General features: G+C 37.1%; 1 protein-coding gene across 3 annotated transcripts; it reads left to right on the top strand.

Annotated features, from left to right (window-relative positions):
• The first annotated feature begins 1,579 nt into the window (after positions 1-1,579).
• Positions 1,580-15,009, top strand: LOC127810686 (uncharacterized). 3 transcript variants are annotated; one of them, XM_052350282.1, is made up of 7 exons: positions 1,580-1,724; positions 2,505-2,682; positions 11,925-11,975; positions 13,246-13,490; positions 14,183-14,317; positions 14,415-14,480; positions 14,568-15,009. In XM_052350282.1, the coding sequence occupies exons 2-7, from the start codon at positions 2,514-2,516 to the stop codon at positions 14,643-14,645; spliced, it is 744 nt and encodes a 247-aa protein (XP_052206242.1). In that variant the 5' UTR covers positions 1,580-1,724; positions 2,505-2,513; the 3' UTR covers positions 14,646-15,009. The 3 variants fall into 3 exon arrangements, with proteins under 3 accessions (XP_052206242.1, XP_052206241.1, XP_052206243.1); XM_052350281.1 differs by having other exon boundaries at positions 1,587-1,724; positions 2,452-2,682; XM_052350283.1 differs by having other exon boundaries at positions 1,639-1,724; positions 2,448-2,682.
• The last annotated feature ends 1,810 nt before the right edge of the window (positions 15,010-16,819 follow it).

The following is a 16,819-nucleotide window of genomic DNA, read 5'->3' as shown; positions in this document are numbered from 1 at the left end:
CAAGGATAGCTTTGAGGGTGGCTTTTTGGGTGGAAATAAGGTGTACAGCGGGGTGATGCGTGGTTGGACTTGGACTTGTTCTCTGGCCCTCATATCTCTCTCTGAAAGCCAAGTGCCTGCCATCACTCAACCTGATTCTCGATCTACCAACGGACAGATCGCAGTCATTCGATGACGAAGATGATCAGATGACGATAGCAGCGCTTCGCTGTTCTCCGTCGCTTCTAGCGGCTAGCGTAACCCACTCCAAAACAGCCAAAGAACACCACCGCCAGTTGCTGGAAAACCATCGCCGCAAGCATGAAACTATTAAACCAATCGGGAGCTTGAAATTACAACAGGGAAGAGAAAACTAGTGGATTAAACGCGATTTTGTGAAATGACGTGTGAGCAAGAACTATTAAAACGAGGCCATTTCATTGCTGGGTCAACAATTTGACATATCAGCCTGCGATCTCATCGATCGACACGTATTAAATAAATTAAGATATAATTTAAATTAATTTTAAAATATTAAGCATAAAATAAAAAAATTCTCAAAACAGAATAAAATAAAATTAAAAAATAACAAAAACTTCAAAATAAATCAGGTTATTAATAGAAATAACAATTGCAACAAAAATCGTAGGAAATCTAACCAAGATCGAATCAGTCAACGCGGTTAAAAATCATTTGACTGAATAATTGCTTGGTTTGGAAAAAAATTGAATACTATTTCAATAGGTATGATTTAGTTATGGTTTTCACTAAATTCAAATCAAAATCTGAATCGAATGTATAGATAATTGAACTGAATATATATATATATATATAATATTTATTTAATAAATTATATATACACATAATACATATATATTGACTAGTACATTTTTTATAAGTATTTTAACTAATGCATTATAAATATATAAAATATTTAATATTTATAAAGTAATTAATAAATAAAAATAAAATCTAATCTGAAATTATTTTTTATTAATTAAATAATTATTAATAAAAAAATTAATTGAATATTAAAAAAATAAAATCTGGTTAGAGATTATGGATCAAAATAAAAAAACTATGGTTAAAACTGAAACTAAATATTATGATTATAATTTTTAATTTTTAAAATTAATAGATAATAATTTGATTTTAATTTTAATAATTTAAATTTAATTTAATTATAATTTTAACAAAAATTGAAATCAAACTGAACTATTGCCAACTCTAGTTATTAACCTTCTAAGTAAAGGCAAACAACTATACTCTTAAGATTTAATTATAAACCCTAATAAATTTAATGGGGTACTGTTCATTAATAAATATATATTAAATCTTGCTAAATTGCTGAGGTGTCTTTCAAAAAGAAAGAATCATAGTTGAAAATAAGGGATTGTTCGGAAATGGAGAATACAGCAGAAAAAACAACATCATTCAAACTGAACGTCATGACATGACCACAAACAAGATCATTGTAATTTTTAAAAATGGAAAAAAGATGTTTTGAATTTCACCTAATATAAAAAAATGACAGCGTAATTTACCCTTATTTAAACCGGGGGGGGGGGGGGGGGGGGGGGAAATACCATTTAGTCAAAAAAAGTAGTAAATGTGTAATTCTTTGTAAGATGTGAGTTCCCGTTTGCGTTACTCTTGGCTGGTGGAAGGCTTCCCTCGCCGCAGAAAAAACCCTCCCCCGCCGCCTCGTTACTCCCGATCGCACAGTCGACGCTTCGCTTCTCCAGGTTTCTTCTCCTTCTCCCGCTCTGTCTCGCTCTCTGTCTGAATGCGCCTACCTATGTGCATCAGAAGTTTCTGTTCGGACGTTTTGTTCGAGTAGCAAGCCCCTATTATATCACGTATTTTCTTTTGTTTGAAGTTGTTTTACGAATTTTGACTCGAACCTAAGGCATTGGATCCTAATCCAAAGCTTTTTCTCATTTGAGTCGGCTTATGAATAAATATGGTGATTCCAATGATGTATGGACGCTTCAGAGCCCTAACTTTAGTGGCGATTCGTAGTTCTATTTCGTTTGTTTAACGACGTTGAGTTTCGTTTGCAATATTTCTTTCCGTTTTTTTTGGTGGATTCTGATAAAAATTTGATCGTCATTCGTGAAAATTTATTTTCAGTGGTAGCTATTTTTAGCTTTTCTCGTGAGTTCGTTAACTTTATGCAAATGTTCAAATTGTTTTAACGCGGTGAGAGCATATCTGATGTAATTTTGACACCAATAATCACGCTAACATGATACCTGAGCTAATAAAATCATGCCAACTGAAAAGGATAGTGGTCTTAATTGTATAGACTAGATTTAGGTGAGGTACCTGTCCAATAATCTTGCTACACGTCTGATTATTAGGATCTCAACATGCAGGTAATGACGTGTTTTGTTGGTTTTCAATACTGTCTGAGGATCATGACTTTGTATTGCTAATTCACTGGGTGTTTACTTGATTGTTGCAAGGTAGTCAATTTTAAACGCCCTGGTTTCACTCTTTTCCTTGGCTCTAACTGAAAACAGCAAAGCAAAATGATCAAAAGGAGATTCTACAGGACTGAACGAGGTGAAGGTGATGGCGCATCGGATTCCTCTTCTTCAGATTCTGAAGTAGAGGCAGAAGCCACAGAAGAGACAGAGGCAGAGGATGATAAAGATGCTGTTGCTGGAGTTAGAGAATATCATGAATCTTCTTCCTCTGGTTTGTTTATCCTACTTAGTTGTTCATGCTATATGCCATCAAATTTATCTTTGTTGCTCAGAAGTGCATGATCGAATAGTTTCCCCCAGAGGCTTTTATTACAGCTCTGTTGTTAATTACATAGAGTGGTAGTAAAAATATCAGTTAATGGGATAGTTTCTGACGTGAGGTTGTTTACTTAACTGGTTAGCTGAGAGAATCAGTCCAGTTCTGTCATATTTTTAAACACTGAATTCATTTTTCTTCCACCTGTTTTGGCATTCATGGTGCCTTGCCCCACATTGAGATACTATTTCACTCCACTCTGTGGGCACATTATTGGGTTTCTACCATCTACTATCTCAATATATCCATATGAAGCTATCTGACACCAGCTTAGAAAATTATTAATTATGTGATATTGCCATGTGTCACGGCTCTTCCGTGAATTTGGTACGCTCCTAGTTCAGAATGGATTAGGAGATGATTTTGGTAGGAATAGAATAGAACAGAGCAAGGGAGAAGAGAGTGAGAAGGAAGGAAGTGAGTGAGAAAGGTAAGAGAAGGAAGAAGAAGTTTCTAATATTCAATTCAACGATACTCCCTCCAGCATAGCTTAGGAGAATATATACAACCGATAGGGTGTAGGTGCTGCCACAGCAAATCCCTCCCCTCATTCGGTTATAACAAACCTTTTGTCCTATTCCAGCCCGGCAGCCCCTCCACATGGGAAATCCTACTGTCTTAACTAGCTAATACTAATAGTGAAATTACGGTAGTAAGAAAACAAGAATTACAACAATAATAATGGAATTACAACAGTAAAAAAGAAAATCAAAATTTTGCTACTCTAATTCGTTGTTCTAGAGAGCCTTCCGTGACAATTCCCCCTCTCTTATACCTTTCTTGTCCTCAAGAAATGCTGAGGAGGCTGGCAGTCCTTGGGTATTGTTTGAGTAAATCAAATATTCTCAAGTGTTGCTTCTTGTTGTTCCATCCTGCCACTTAACTAGCATTTGGATGAGTGGAATTCCTTGGTTGTAAACCACCTTTATGTCCAAAATTGCTTTCGGTTCTTCCACCCTACTCGCCTCCTTAGGAATTGTGGGCATTGCTGGGTTCACCTGTTCAGATCCTACTGTCTTCTTCAATAAGAAGACATGGAAAACTAGGTGGATATGGGTTCCCTTCCGAAGTTGTAGACGATAAGCCACTTTTCCCACCCTTTCCAATATGGAAAACGAACCAAAATACTTGGGAGCATATCAGCCTTTGAGTAATAGCTTTCAAGTGGAGTTGCTTTAACCTTAAGTACACCTTCTCTCCCACCTCAAATTCCCCACCACTTCCCCTCTTATTTGCAAATTGCTTCATCCTATTTTGAGCTGAGGCTAGCTCTTGCTTCAGCTATTGCAATACCATCCTCCTCTGTTGCAAGTATTCTTCTACTGAGGCTGTAGTGGGGTGCTCTCCTATAGCCAGCAATAGAGGAGGCTTGTATCCAAAGAGAGCCTCGAATGGGGACATTTTTATGGAGGAGTGGTGGTTAGAGTTGTACCACCACTGGGCTAAGGAGAGCCATCTATGCCAGCTTTTGGGTTGCAAGATGCAGATACATCTTAAATAAGTTTCCAAGCCTTGATTTACTCGCTTAGTATTTCCATCTGTTTGGGGATGATAGGTGGAAGACATATTCAACTTAGTTCCCAATGCCCTCATAAGCTCCTTCCGTAAGATGCTTGTAAAAATCCTGTCACGATTTGAAATAATTGTCTTAGGAACCCCATGCAGAGCTACTACCTGATCCATGAAGATCCTAGCCACTTCTTGGGCTGTATAAGGATGTGCAAGTCCTATAAAGTGAGCAAACTTGGTGAATCAGTCTACAACCACCAATATGCTATCTTTCCCTTCTGACTGACAAACCTTCGATGAAATCCATAGACACTAGACCAAGCTTGCTCAAGCACTAGCAGGGGTTGTAAGAGCCCAGGTTAGGCCACATTCTCATTCTTGCACCTCCTGCAAATGTCACATCCTAACACAAACTTCCTTACCTCTACCCTAAGCCCTTGCCAATGAAAGAGTTGCTTCACCCGAAGGTAAGTGTTTTGGATCCTCGAGTGTCCCCCCATTGGAGATTCATGCAATGATTGCAGGATTCTTCTCTTGAGATCTTCATTATCCCCAATTGCAATCCGGCCATGATATCTCAACATTCCGTCCACTAAGGCTACCTTCTCCAATATTTCCCTCACCTTTTCATCTCGTTCATAACTCTTTATCACCTGTTGGCACCACTCAGGAATGATAGTGGTTATGGTTGCTGCACTTCCCTCCTCATGACATCTTGAGAGTGCATCTGCAACCACGTTTTATTTTCCCTTTTTATACTGTATTGAGTAGTTCAAGCCCATCAATTTGGCCATGCCCTTTCTTCGCAACCGTGTTTGTAGTTTCTGCTGTAACAGAAACTTCAAACTTTCGTGGTCCGTTTTTACTATAAACCTTCATACTTTCTAGTAATGCCTCCATTTATCTATAGTCATCAACACTGCTAGGAAGTCTTTTTCATATATGCTAAGCCCCAAATGTTTAAGGCTCAAAACTTGGCTTAAGAATGCTAATGACCTTCCTTCTTGAGCTAGGACCGCCCCTATACCACCCCCACAAGCATCTGTCTCAAGGACAAAGGGTGTTAAAATGTTGTCTAGAGTATAGGTTAATAAGATCAGTTATAACATTGTATTTGAGGGCCAATGAAGTATTAAATAGAAGTTGTAACCCAAACTATAATTAGTATTAAGTTGGGGGTTAAATTGTAAATATTTTATATCTTCATTGGGATATTCACCCACTATTATAAATAGAGGGCAAGGGGTAGCAAATGAGGAGAGAGTTCTCATTTTTCTGTTTGTAACGAGTGCTGATTGTTTATGAGAGAAAGGCTAGGTGATGTTAGCTTTGTAATCTTGGGGAAAACAATTGGGGCGTTCGGGAAATAGAAGGGAGAGAAGGGCCACTACTGTGCTGATCGATTTTTGGAAATAAAGACTACTCTCAGGAGGTTTTTAAAGGCTGGATGTAGTGCCATTCACATGGCATGAACCATGATAATCTCGGTGTTCTTGTGCATGTGTGGTTTGTGTTTCTTGTTTGGTTTTAATTCTCTTTCAATTTATATTTTCTGTTAATTCTATTAAATTTGTTCCTAAGATCTAATCCGTGAGTATATGAGAGGAAGTGTGGTAGAATTCCTGTCCAAGAAAGTAGTTCCAGCGACCCTAGGTATAACAAATGGCTTACTAAAGTTAGGCATCCCTAATACCGGTATCCCACTCGTAGCTTCCTTCAACTTCTTAAAGGCCTCTTTTTGCCTCAGGTCCCCAATTGAAACTCCCTTTCTTTAGCAATTCAGTTAGGGGTTTGCTAACGATCCCATAGTTTCTTACAAACTGGTGATAGTATCCAGTAAGTCTATAGTTTTGAAAGGCGCGAGGTGCAAAGGGTCCTGGAGCCTGAGGCACAAGGCGCACGAGGCGAGGTGCGCCTTTTAGAAAAAAAACTCAAAATCTTGTAAAATCATAAAAAACTATCAAATTATCAATAATAACACATACATATCATTAATGATTCATTATTTTCAAATTCTAAACTAATATCATCAAAGTTGATTCATTCATCATGCAAATTCTAAACTAGAAATATCATCAAAGTTCAAACTTAAAGTCTCAAACTCAAACAAGTATCAATCATCATCATAGTTACCTAATACGCCCCTCCCCCCCGGGAACCACGTTCCAGTACGCGCGCACTGGAACGCAGTGCGTTTGCTTCTTGGAATGCTTGGGGACGCGTCCCAGTTCCCCTGTAATGAAGACCCGGATCTTTGATGCCATTAATTTTGGTCTACACTCAGGCCCGCCATTAACCCTTTCTCAGACCCCCTCTCGCTCAAGCGCCCGCCGCCCACCCACTCTGCCCTTCTCCCTTTCTTGGTTCGCTCGTTGCCGGTTGCGGGCTGCTGTCTCTCGCTCTCATTCACTTCGGCCTCTGTGCCTTCGTCGGATGACTCGGACCGTCGCTGACTCGCTCGCCTTCCTCGGTCGCTCGCCTCGCTCAATTGCTCTTCCTTGCTGCCTTTCTCTAGCTCCGTCGCTCGCCTGCGTCGCCTCGCCCTCGATCGTCGCTCACCCTCGCCGGCCGTCAGCTCTCCCCTCGGTCTCTCGCTTGCTGCCTCTCTGGCTCTCTCACTCCATCGCATTAGTTGGTGGAGACTCCCAGTTGCATCAGCTGGTGGAGACAATAAAGCTTAGCCTCTCTCGTGAGTTGTGATTTCATTTTTTTGGCTAAAGCTTTTTATTGGACTCCACATCTCATTCTATTTTTTTAAATTTTATGATTTTATAATTATTATATTAATATTTATTTATTTTATATTTTTATTTTTATTATATTAATATTTATTTATTTTATATTTTTATTATTATTAACATATTTAAAAAACTAAGTAGCGAACTAAAGAAGCCTATCCCCCACGTACCGCGTTCCAGGAAAAGTGACGTACCACGTTCCCGTATCGCGTTTTGCTTACCGGACGTTCCACGAACCAGGTAACTATGATCATCATGCAAAGTTCTAAACAAACATATAAACACTACAAGTCCACAATCAATAAAAAAGTTTTAATCAATCATCATCAAGGAGATCATCAACATCAAGGTCAATATCTTCATCATCCCCTCCAATCAAGAAAATGTTTTCATTTTGAAAAAAGTTATTTTTCTAAGTCTGGAAGATTAACGCATTATAAGAAGACATATAAGAAAATGTTTTCATTTTGAAAAACTATCTCCCGATATTTTGATAGCTAATATTCATTGTTGTTAAAATGATTTTTAATAAATTTTTCAAGAAATAGTAGGTATGTATTTTGGGGGTGGTAAAATTGCTAAATCCTGAGTTTGTACTAAAATCAAAATTCTATTTTCTTATTCTTATGGATTTTGATTTTTTAGATATTTTTATTGAATCCAAATGAGGAGTACTTTCTTATTTACATTTATGTATTAAAGTAAATGGAAGGTAAAATATAAATAAAAGAAAATGTGGACATTTACTTAAACTAAATAAATGTAAATATGTTGTAATGTATACATGTTGGAACTGAGAAGAGGGGAGGAATTGGGCTGCCTAGATTTTAATTAAAACCTAGGTTTCATACCTAGGTTTCATGAGGCGCGCCTCTCGCCTCGGCGCCTCACTGAAATCGCCTCGCCTCGGCCCAGGCGAGGCACTGAACTGGTGCCTTGCACCTAGGCGCGCCTTTAACAACTATGAGTAAGTCCTAGGAATCCCCTTAAAAGCTCTTACTGAATTAGGCCTCGGCTAGGACACCATGGCTTCCACTTTTTTTGGATCAGTGCTAATTCCCTCCTTGGATATGATGTGCCCCAAATATTCTACCTACCTTTAACCAAATGCACACTTAGATTTCTTAATGAAAATATGGTTAGATTTGAGGATATCAAGAGTGGTCCTAAGGTGAATTAGGTGTTGGCTAAGGGAAGGGCTATAGATGAGTATATCATCAAAGAACACAAGCATAAACTTTCAAAGATAGGGCTCGAATATTTTGTTCATTAAGGATTGAAAAGTGGTTGGGGCATTGGTGAGCCCAAATAGCATCACCAAGAATTCAAAGTGCCCGTGGTGAGTCCTAAAAGTTTTCTTATGTATATCCTTTGAGCTCATCCGAATTTAGTGGTATCTCGAATGCAAGTCAAGCTTTGAAAAGAATTGGGCATGGTGAAGTTCATCTAAAAGGTCTTCCACCAAAGGTATAAGGAATTTGTCTTTGATGGTCATGGTATTAAGTTGGCGGTAGTCCACACAAAATCGCCATGATCCATCATTTTTCTTGACTAATAGGACAAGAGAAGCAAATGGGCTTTGGCTAGGTCTAATGATGGATTGTTGGAGCATTTCCCTAACCATTTTCTTTATTTTGTTCTTTTAAAGTGGAGGATATCGATAGGATCTCACACTAACGGGTTTGGTGTTTGGTTTTAAATGAATTGTATGGTCAATTTATCTGGTAGGAGGTCGGGATTTGGGTTTTATGAAAAGGTTCTCACATTCTAGTAGCAATTCATTAATACAATCCAAGTGATTTACCTGGTTAGGGAGTTCCTTGGGTGAACTGACAGTCAGGTAGGCATTTCCTTGATCTCCTATGCCTCTTTGTAATTCCCTAGCTGCTACGATGGAAAACAGACTAGCCAACTGACTCCATTTTCCTTTAAGCACCCTCTTCCCTATTATCATCTTGCATGTCCTAGCCTCTTTACCCCCTATTAATGTCATCCTTCTCTCCTCCTTTTCGAATGATACCTCCATCCGATTAAAGTCAAAAGCTAATTGGGCTTACCCCTTTCATCCAATCCACCTCCAAGACTACATCACAACCCCCCAACTGTAACAACCTTAGGTTTGCTTCAAATTTCTCCCCCTGCATCTCCCAACAGAACCCATTACAAGCCGAGGTACTCATCACCCTTTGGCCATTAGCTACGGTCACACTCAAGGTTGGTATCCCTGTGAGTTGACACTTCAATCTTTTGGCTGTGCTTTCATCAAGAAAGTTGTGCGTACTCCCACTGTTAATTAAGATCGTCAGGCCGTTTCCCTTAATTTGTCCTTCTACCTTTATTATTTTGTTGTTGGCTACCCCCTTTAAGGCCTGAATGGATATTTCCCCATTGTCCTCCTTTGCCCCTTCCTCACAATCCGTTTCTTTTGTTAACTCTTGGTCAGTTTCCTCATCCCCTTCCAACAGTAGTATTTCCTTCTTACACTGATGTCCTGCATGATACTTCTTTCCACACTGAAAGCACAAATCAGCTAATCTCCTCCGTTCTCTTAGTTGCTCTCCAAAAGGAGCTGGATTAGGGCCTACCACCCCCTTTACCCCCCTATTTCCCTTTACCAAATCTCGGTTAAGGTTCCTTCCACCCACATTGGATGATCCTACAACCATTCTCCTTGTTTGTTGCCTCTGCTTCCTCATTAAGGCTTCTACCACCAACTCTTGTAGCCTAGCATTCTCTGAAGATTGCTCCATCGTCTGAGGCCTCAACACCTTGACCATTGGCTTGAGCTCATCATTGAGACCATTTAGATAGTTTGACACAAAGTAGGTCTCTGAGAGGAGAGGATTATGTTGGATCATGAGAGATTTCAACTCCTCAAAACGTTTTAGGTAGCTCTCCACAATACCGGTTTGCCTTAGTTTGTTGAACTCTTCTATGATGTTCACCATGCTTCTCTCCCCAAACCTTTCACATAACCTTTCAGAAAATTCCTCCCATGTGTAAATCCTCCCTTGGTACCAGGCGTCAACCACCTCTTTAAAATAGGCTGCAACTAGTGGTATTCTCTTGCCTCTTGGGAATACCATATCACTCAAACATCCTTTCACATTTCCTCAGCCACCATCGAGGATTGACTCCCTTGAACGTGGGAATCTCCATCCAGGGCATCGGAAACCCGAGATGCTGAGGATTTACAAGGCCATCCCGACCCCTATCCATCAAACCTTCTAATTCCTCTTTAGGGTCCCCCTCAATCTTCGAGGTACCCTGTCCCCTGTTCATCCTATTCCTCTGTAGAATTGGTTTTCTACGCTCTCTAGGTGAGAAATCAGGGGACAATCTTATCAGGTTTTGGCGAGCAAACATGATCATGAGCTGTTGCATTTGTGCATTCAGTTCATCTTGCACCCTTGCGATGGAATCTTCCAGCCTTTGCTCCAATCCATCCATGGTGCTCTTCACTCGGCGGTCCAATGCCATGATCGCTTTGTGACTTTGAGTGGCCCCTAATTCCAACTGATCAATCCGATTTTGGCATTTGGACATGGCCGAGCTGGCTTCTTGTAGTTGGGACTCTTAAGTTCTTCATTCGTGTCCCCTCTGCCATCGTTTTCTTTCTCGGTCACCAGCTGAGAAATGGTGGCTCTGATACCAAAATGTCACGGCTCTTTTGTGAATTTGGTACGCTCCTAGTCTGGAATGGATTAGGAGATGATTTTGGTAGGAACATAATAGAACAGAGCAAGGGAGAATAGAGAGTGAGAAGGAAGAAAGTGAGTGAGAAAGGTAAGAGAAGGAAGAAGAAGTTTTTGATATTCAATTCAACGATACTCCCTCCAGCATAGCTTAGGAGAATATATACAACCGGTAGGGTGTAGGTGCTGCCACAGCAGATCCCTCCGCTCATTCGGTTATAACAAACCTTTTGTCCTATTCCAGCCCCTCCACATGGGAAATCCTACTGTCTTAACCAGCTAATACTAATAGTGAAATTACAGTAGTAAGAAAAAAAGAATTACAGCAATAAAGGAATTACAGCAGTAAAAAAGAAAATCAAAGTTTTGCTACTCTAATTCGCTGTTCCAGAGGGCCTTCCGTGACACCATGGTTGTATATATAAAGTGAAATAGTATTGGGCTTTTCATAGACAGTTGGCGTATTTGAGTTCTTAATTTGTTTTACAGTGAAGGATTTGTAGGTATTGTCTAGTCAATATTTAGTCCATATTCATGTTTAAGGCTAATTCATTTGGTTGTATACAGCATGGTGGACCTATATTTTCTGCATTGTTTTGTACTTGGTTACATTGGTTTGGTTGCATTTGGTCTTGTTATAAGTTCATAAAAAAAGCATTTCTTTTATGCTTATAAACATCAAAATCATTTGCCTTGGAAAACATACACGTTTGCTAAAAAATGCTGCCTGGTTGTTTAAATGAAACAGTGCTCAAGTTGAGTAATTTTGTATTGCTTTACTTGGATCCAGATGTATTTTTCTTGCTTTGTTGCTCAGATGGGGAGGATTGAATTTTTCTAATCATTCTTAATCTTACTCTTGTTCGTTATATTAATTGAACTATAGTATAAATTTCATGTATTCTATTTTTATTAACCTTTACTTGTTACTGTTTTTATGTAAAATTGTTTGTATTCTCCGAATATTTGAGAGCTGCAGGCCTCTGTTCCTTTTGAGCGTCAAATATCCCATTTGAGTGTTTGCCTCTTCTTCTATCACCACCAGAAATTATTGGAAATGATATTGATTTCATCTTTCTGCATGTGCTGTAGATTGTTTTGGCTGTGAACAATGGGATGTTTACTCTTTTGAGTCTTTTCTTAATGATTACAAAAAGATGGAATACAAATCTTTGCTGCATACTGTGTTTTTCAGGATATGAGAGTGAGGATAGCTCAGCAAAAGAAGTTGACGCTCATTCAACAGGTAGGACTTGATGTACTATTTAAATTTTTTTACTTATTCTGTATTTTTTGTTGACATTTAATGCATTGTTCTGAGTCAACTCAACGCAACTAGGCTAAACCTTTTCCCAACTTGTTTTGGTCAACAGCCTAGTTCTTTGACTGAGACTTTAAATATTTTATTAAACTATTATGACTGATAAATCATGATTAGATCTGTTAAATATGATGGTGCAATGGCACTTATGAAGTTGGCTAAAAAAATTATACCTTGTTCCATTTGGACTTTTGGCATATTAGTGTCTCTTGTGTAAGGAGAGGTATTCTCATGGTTCTGGAACTGTTTTAGTGTTTTCATTATAGCATTTGGGTTGTGACAAGCAACACATCTACAAATGCTGTTGCTCTAGCCTAATTGTTTCCAAAGTTTGTGTTAGGAGAGACTTAAGGTACTTTAGCATAAATAATGAAATGAAAACATCTTTTTCTTGTTTTCAATTTTTTTGAGAAGTTTCAAAGTTTTTGAAAATGGAAACAAGCAACTAAACCCCATTTACTATTTTTCATTTTCAAAATAATGAAAATGAAAGGCCTATCAAATGACGCTAAGAAATTTGTGGATAGCACAAGGTCATCATATGGAATATCCTTAATGAGGCTCAAAAATTGACTTTACAGGCCAAATGGTATCTCCACTTTTAAGGATTTGAATCTCCATGTTGTTTATAGTTATGACCTTGTTAAAAGTTGATAATGTGCTTTCATGTAATGCAAATGTTGAATATTAAGCTGTCTGTAGTTGATACCTGTTCGGTTAATTATTTTATACCATTGGGGGATCTCTCTCTCTCTCTCTCGTTTTGACAAGTATCATTTCTGTATTGTACCTCATGAGTGCCATTTCTGTTTTGCCACGTTTTCAGTCTGCAGCGGGGGAATGGCAAGGAAATATTTACTGTTGGTTTGTTCTTTACAAAACTTGCCTTTTGATTAGTCTGCCATTTCTTTACTTTGATTATAAGAGTTTTTTCCTAGGCAAAGATTATTAATTAATCGGATAATGGGACATATAAGAATTTGAATGGCTATATTTGTGCTATTTTATTCCCTGTATGACAGTATGATAGTATCATCGTATCACATTTTACTGCTAAAAATACAATGCTGCAAGTGGTAGCCTTCTTTTACTTTGACCATGTTTGTTATTCCAGAGATTCACCTTTGGATGCACACTTGTAGTTAACCATTGAAAATTTCAATGTTCTGATATTTAACTGCCTTGAAATTGGCAGGCTTACTGACGAATGATGATGACATTGGAGCTGGACATGATGGAAGAAATGTTGCTGAAAGACACTTGTCTAGTAAAAATGAGGATGAAATTGTTGATATGCTATCCAAGAGTATGGGTGAAAAGGAGTCAGTCCCAGCTGACGTAGGATGTATCTTGAAATGTAAATCAGTTTTTAAGTGCAGGCTATGTCCAAGAATTGTTTGCTTGACAGAGGAGACTTTGAAGGCTCACCTACAATCCAAGGTAAAACTTTATCTCTCTCATTTCTGGCCCCATTTAAAACCTAATTAACCTTCCAGATTCTCATCCTGTGAAATGTGGTGTCTGCAGAAACCCTCTTTTATGATTTCCGTGTGAATTATTAGATTACATACTCAAACTAAGGATCTCACTCTTCCCTCCTTTATATTCATTTAAACTTTATATATTTTGAATCTTCTCCAAGAAATTAATGATCAAAGTGTACTCTTGTTTTTGAGTTGGTATATTTACATATCCACCTGGGACATAGAAAACGCAATTTGAATTATTGCCCAGGTAGGCGCACAAGAAACTGCTGTTTTCCTAAGGTGGATTGGTGCATTTGTTGAGGAAATTGCTAACAGTGGAGAGAATTCACATTGGCTGTCTGCTGCAAGTTAGGTTTTTGTTCATTGTCCTTAGTTACCTTTAGTGTGAGCCTCTTATATGTCATTTATTTTTCATCTGGCCTATGTAATTCCTCTACTTGTTCTGATTACCCACATCGAACACTGGGTAGTCTATCCTATCTTCCTGCTCAAAAGTGAATTTGGTTATTTGTCCCTTTGTGAGCCTCACTCATGACTTAAGAGATAAAGAGAAAAATGATTGATTGTGAGGAGCCAATGGGTACAACTTGTACATCCTCTCTTAATTGATGATCTATCTGAGACACCTTTGCACTTCAATAACAGAGGCATGCCCGATCAGAAAAATTGCTTAGTCAAGGGAGGCTGAAGGTCATGCTCAACAGTGACGGGGAAGTGGAGGCAGACGGAGAGACTCATGCGGAGAGGCATGCTCGAACAGTTGCCAGCGCAACAACACAGGTAGGTTCTTCTGGTCTAAGATCCCGGCCGAGATGGTTGAGTAGATTGAAGGTTCATTTATTTTCATAATTAAAACTTTTATCTGTTCTTGTACCAGAGTTCGGCTAGTGCACAGAAGAAAAACAGAGGGCGGCAGAGGCAGAGGGAAAGGTCAAAGAAAGGGGTAAAAATATGACCAAAATACTAAGTGTTGCCTCGTGTTTTAGACATCACAGTGTGAAGCCTAAATTGTTTCTCATGTTCACTGTAGAAAAAGGGCAAAGATTTAGATAAAGCAGGCCAATCAACAAAGAGTCCAGCCAAGAGAAGGCGGAAAAGTGAGAGTTGAAGCGTGCATTAAAGCTCGCCCCCCTCTGCGTTGGAACGCAAGATAACAAAGCGAGAACGAAACAAAGGAATAGCTTCTTCTGACCGGCTAAGAGATGAGTGAGTGGTACTACTTGGTGCTAACTATTGGTTTATTTGCGTGCAAAGGAGTTTGACGGCTATTATATTATTATCATCCTATTGCTTTTATTCCCTTACCCTAATCTGGATTCATAATTTTGTATCCGTTTCTGCTTCCTTCCAGTCCAGCGAGAATTACATTTTTGGTAATATACAATTTTGGCTTTGTTTTAATGAAGAAAAAAGGGAACACTACTGGGGGGCCGCCTTCTTGTGTCTTATAGAAGCTTGTGGACTATTCTTTATGCGGTTGATATGTTTCTTGGTGACATTTCTTTTCCCTCATAAGAGGGGAAGATGATATATTAATATCTATATGTTAATTGTATAGATGCTAAAAAATATATATTGATAATTATGTTTTCAATATCCAATATCAAGTGAGAATTACATGATTATCAGAATATCCTTCTTCTTTTTTTATGATAATATGTTAGTATGTTGTTTTGATTTTTTGTATTATGTTATTTTTCTATATATTCATTCAAATATGAAATTTTAAATTATTAATACTTATTGCTTATTATGCACATAAGAATATTCTTGGAATTTAAGGTACTTTACTGGGAATCACCTTTAAACACTAAACATATCGATCAATGTTATTATTTTTAGAATTTTAATTCATATTTTTCCATAAATACCAGTACCAGTTACAGTAATGGGAGTTTAATTGGTTAAAAGACACCAAACCCAACGATAAACTACAGGAAAATCCAAAATTAAATGTAGAGGGAGGGAGATTTGGGGGTTCAATGCCGTTAGATGAAAATCTCCCAACTTTGAGTCTCATCATATTTTATTTTTTTGATTTTAATTGTTTAATCAGGTAGACATATGGAGAGAGTCGGCTCAACCAACATGGCTTTAGGCAAAAAAAAAAAAATTGTCAGGATCTTCTCAAGAGTATTTATATTGTTTATAAAAAAATAAATAATATATATTTTTATAAAAATATTTTATTATTTTATTAAATAAAAAAATTAAAAATTAATTAATTACAAAATAAGATAATCTCTTAACGATAATAAATTTTTAATTAAAATATAATATCTAAGAGATTAAAAAAGTTCAAACAAACTATTACAATAAACAAAAAAATGATAAAAATTGAGAAGAAAAAATTGAGAATAATGAGATTTTTAAAAATAAATTTATAATCTTAAAACTTAAGAAGTGAAAATTGGAAAGAGGGGAAAGAGAGAACTTAAAAATTGAGAAGAAAAGATAAAACATAAATTATTATTAGGTTGGGTGTCCATGGAAATTCAAACTGGAATTTAAATTTTATTTTGAATTATTTTTTTAATAAAATATCTATTATTAAAAAATAAAAATATATATAAATTATAAAATTTTGAAACTTTAGTAAATATGGGGTCTTAGGCGACAGCCTAAATGACTTTATGGTCTAGCTGGCCCTCCATATGAAAAAAGATTGAGTAATTTTAATTCATCTCATTTTATTCAAGGTATTTGTACAAAATCTAACAAAGGGGCTTTATGGCAATTTAGAAAAAATACGGGAACTTGTTTGCCAAAAAAACATATGATATGGGGGTGTTTGAGCAAAAGGCTTAAACTAAAGGACGTGTGGGAATAATTTATCCTATTTGATTTGTATAAAATTGATCAAAATTAGAAACTTATGTATTAAATTAACAAAAAAATAAAAATTTATGTATCAAATTGACCAAATTATACAAGTTTATGTACCATTTTACCTTATACATATATTATATTTTATATGATAAATTATATATATATATATTAAAATTTTAACACGTATATACATGGGTAGATCAATCATGCCAAAAAGCATGCTTAAGACGTAATCAATGCTTCAAAACAACTCACCATCATAACATACAAGACATAGATAGTCTATCTTTTTAGTAATATCTCATTCAAATATAATAATAAATTTATTATTTAAAAAATTATCGTTAAGTCATTTAGACTTTATAAGAAAGAGAACGATCAGAATGCATAGAAAAATATCTGAATAAATATTCTAATGTTTGAGTCAAACATTAAAAATTTAAACATCGTATT

Source organism: Diospyros lotus, chromosome 9 (assembly GCF_014633365.1).
Source record: "Diospyros lotus cultivar Yz01 chromosome 9, ASM1463336v1, whole genome shotgun sequence".
In the NCBI taxonomy this organism is placed as follows: Eukaryota; Viridiplantae; Streptophyta; class Magnoliopsida; order Ericales; family Ebenaceae; genus Diospyros; species Diospyros lotus.
The sequence above is the reverse complement of the archived record's forward strand: the minus strand, read 5'-3'. Positions and strand labels throughout refer to the sequence as shown.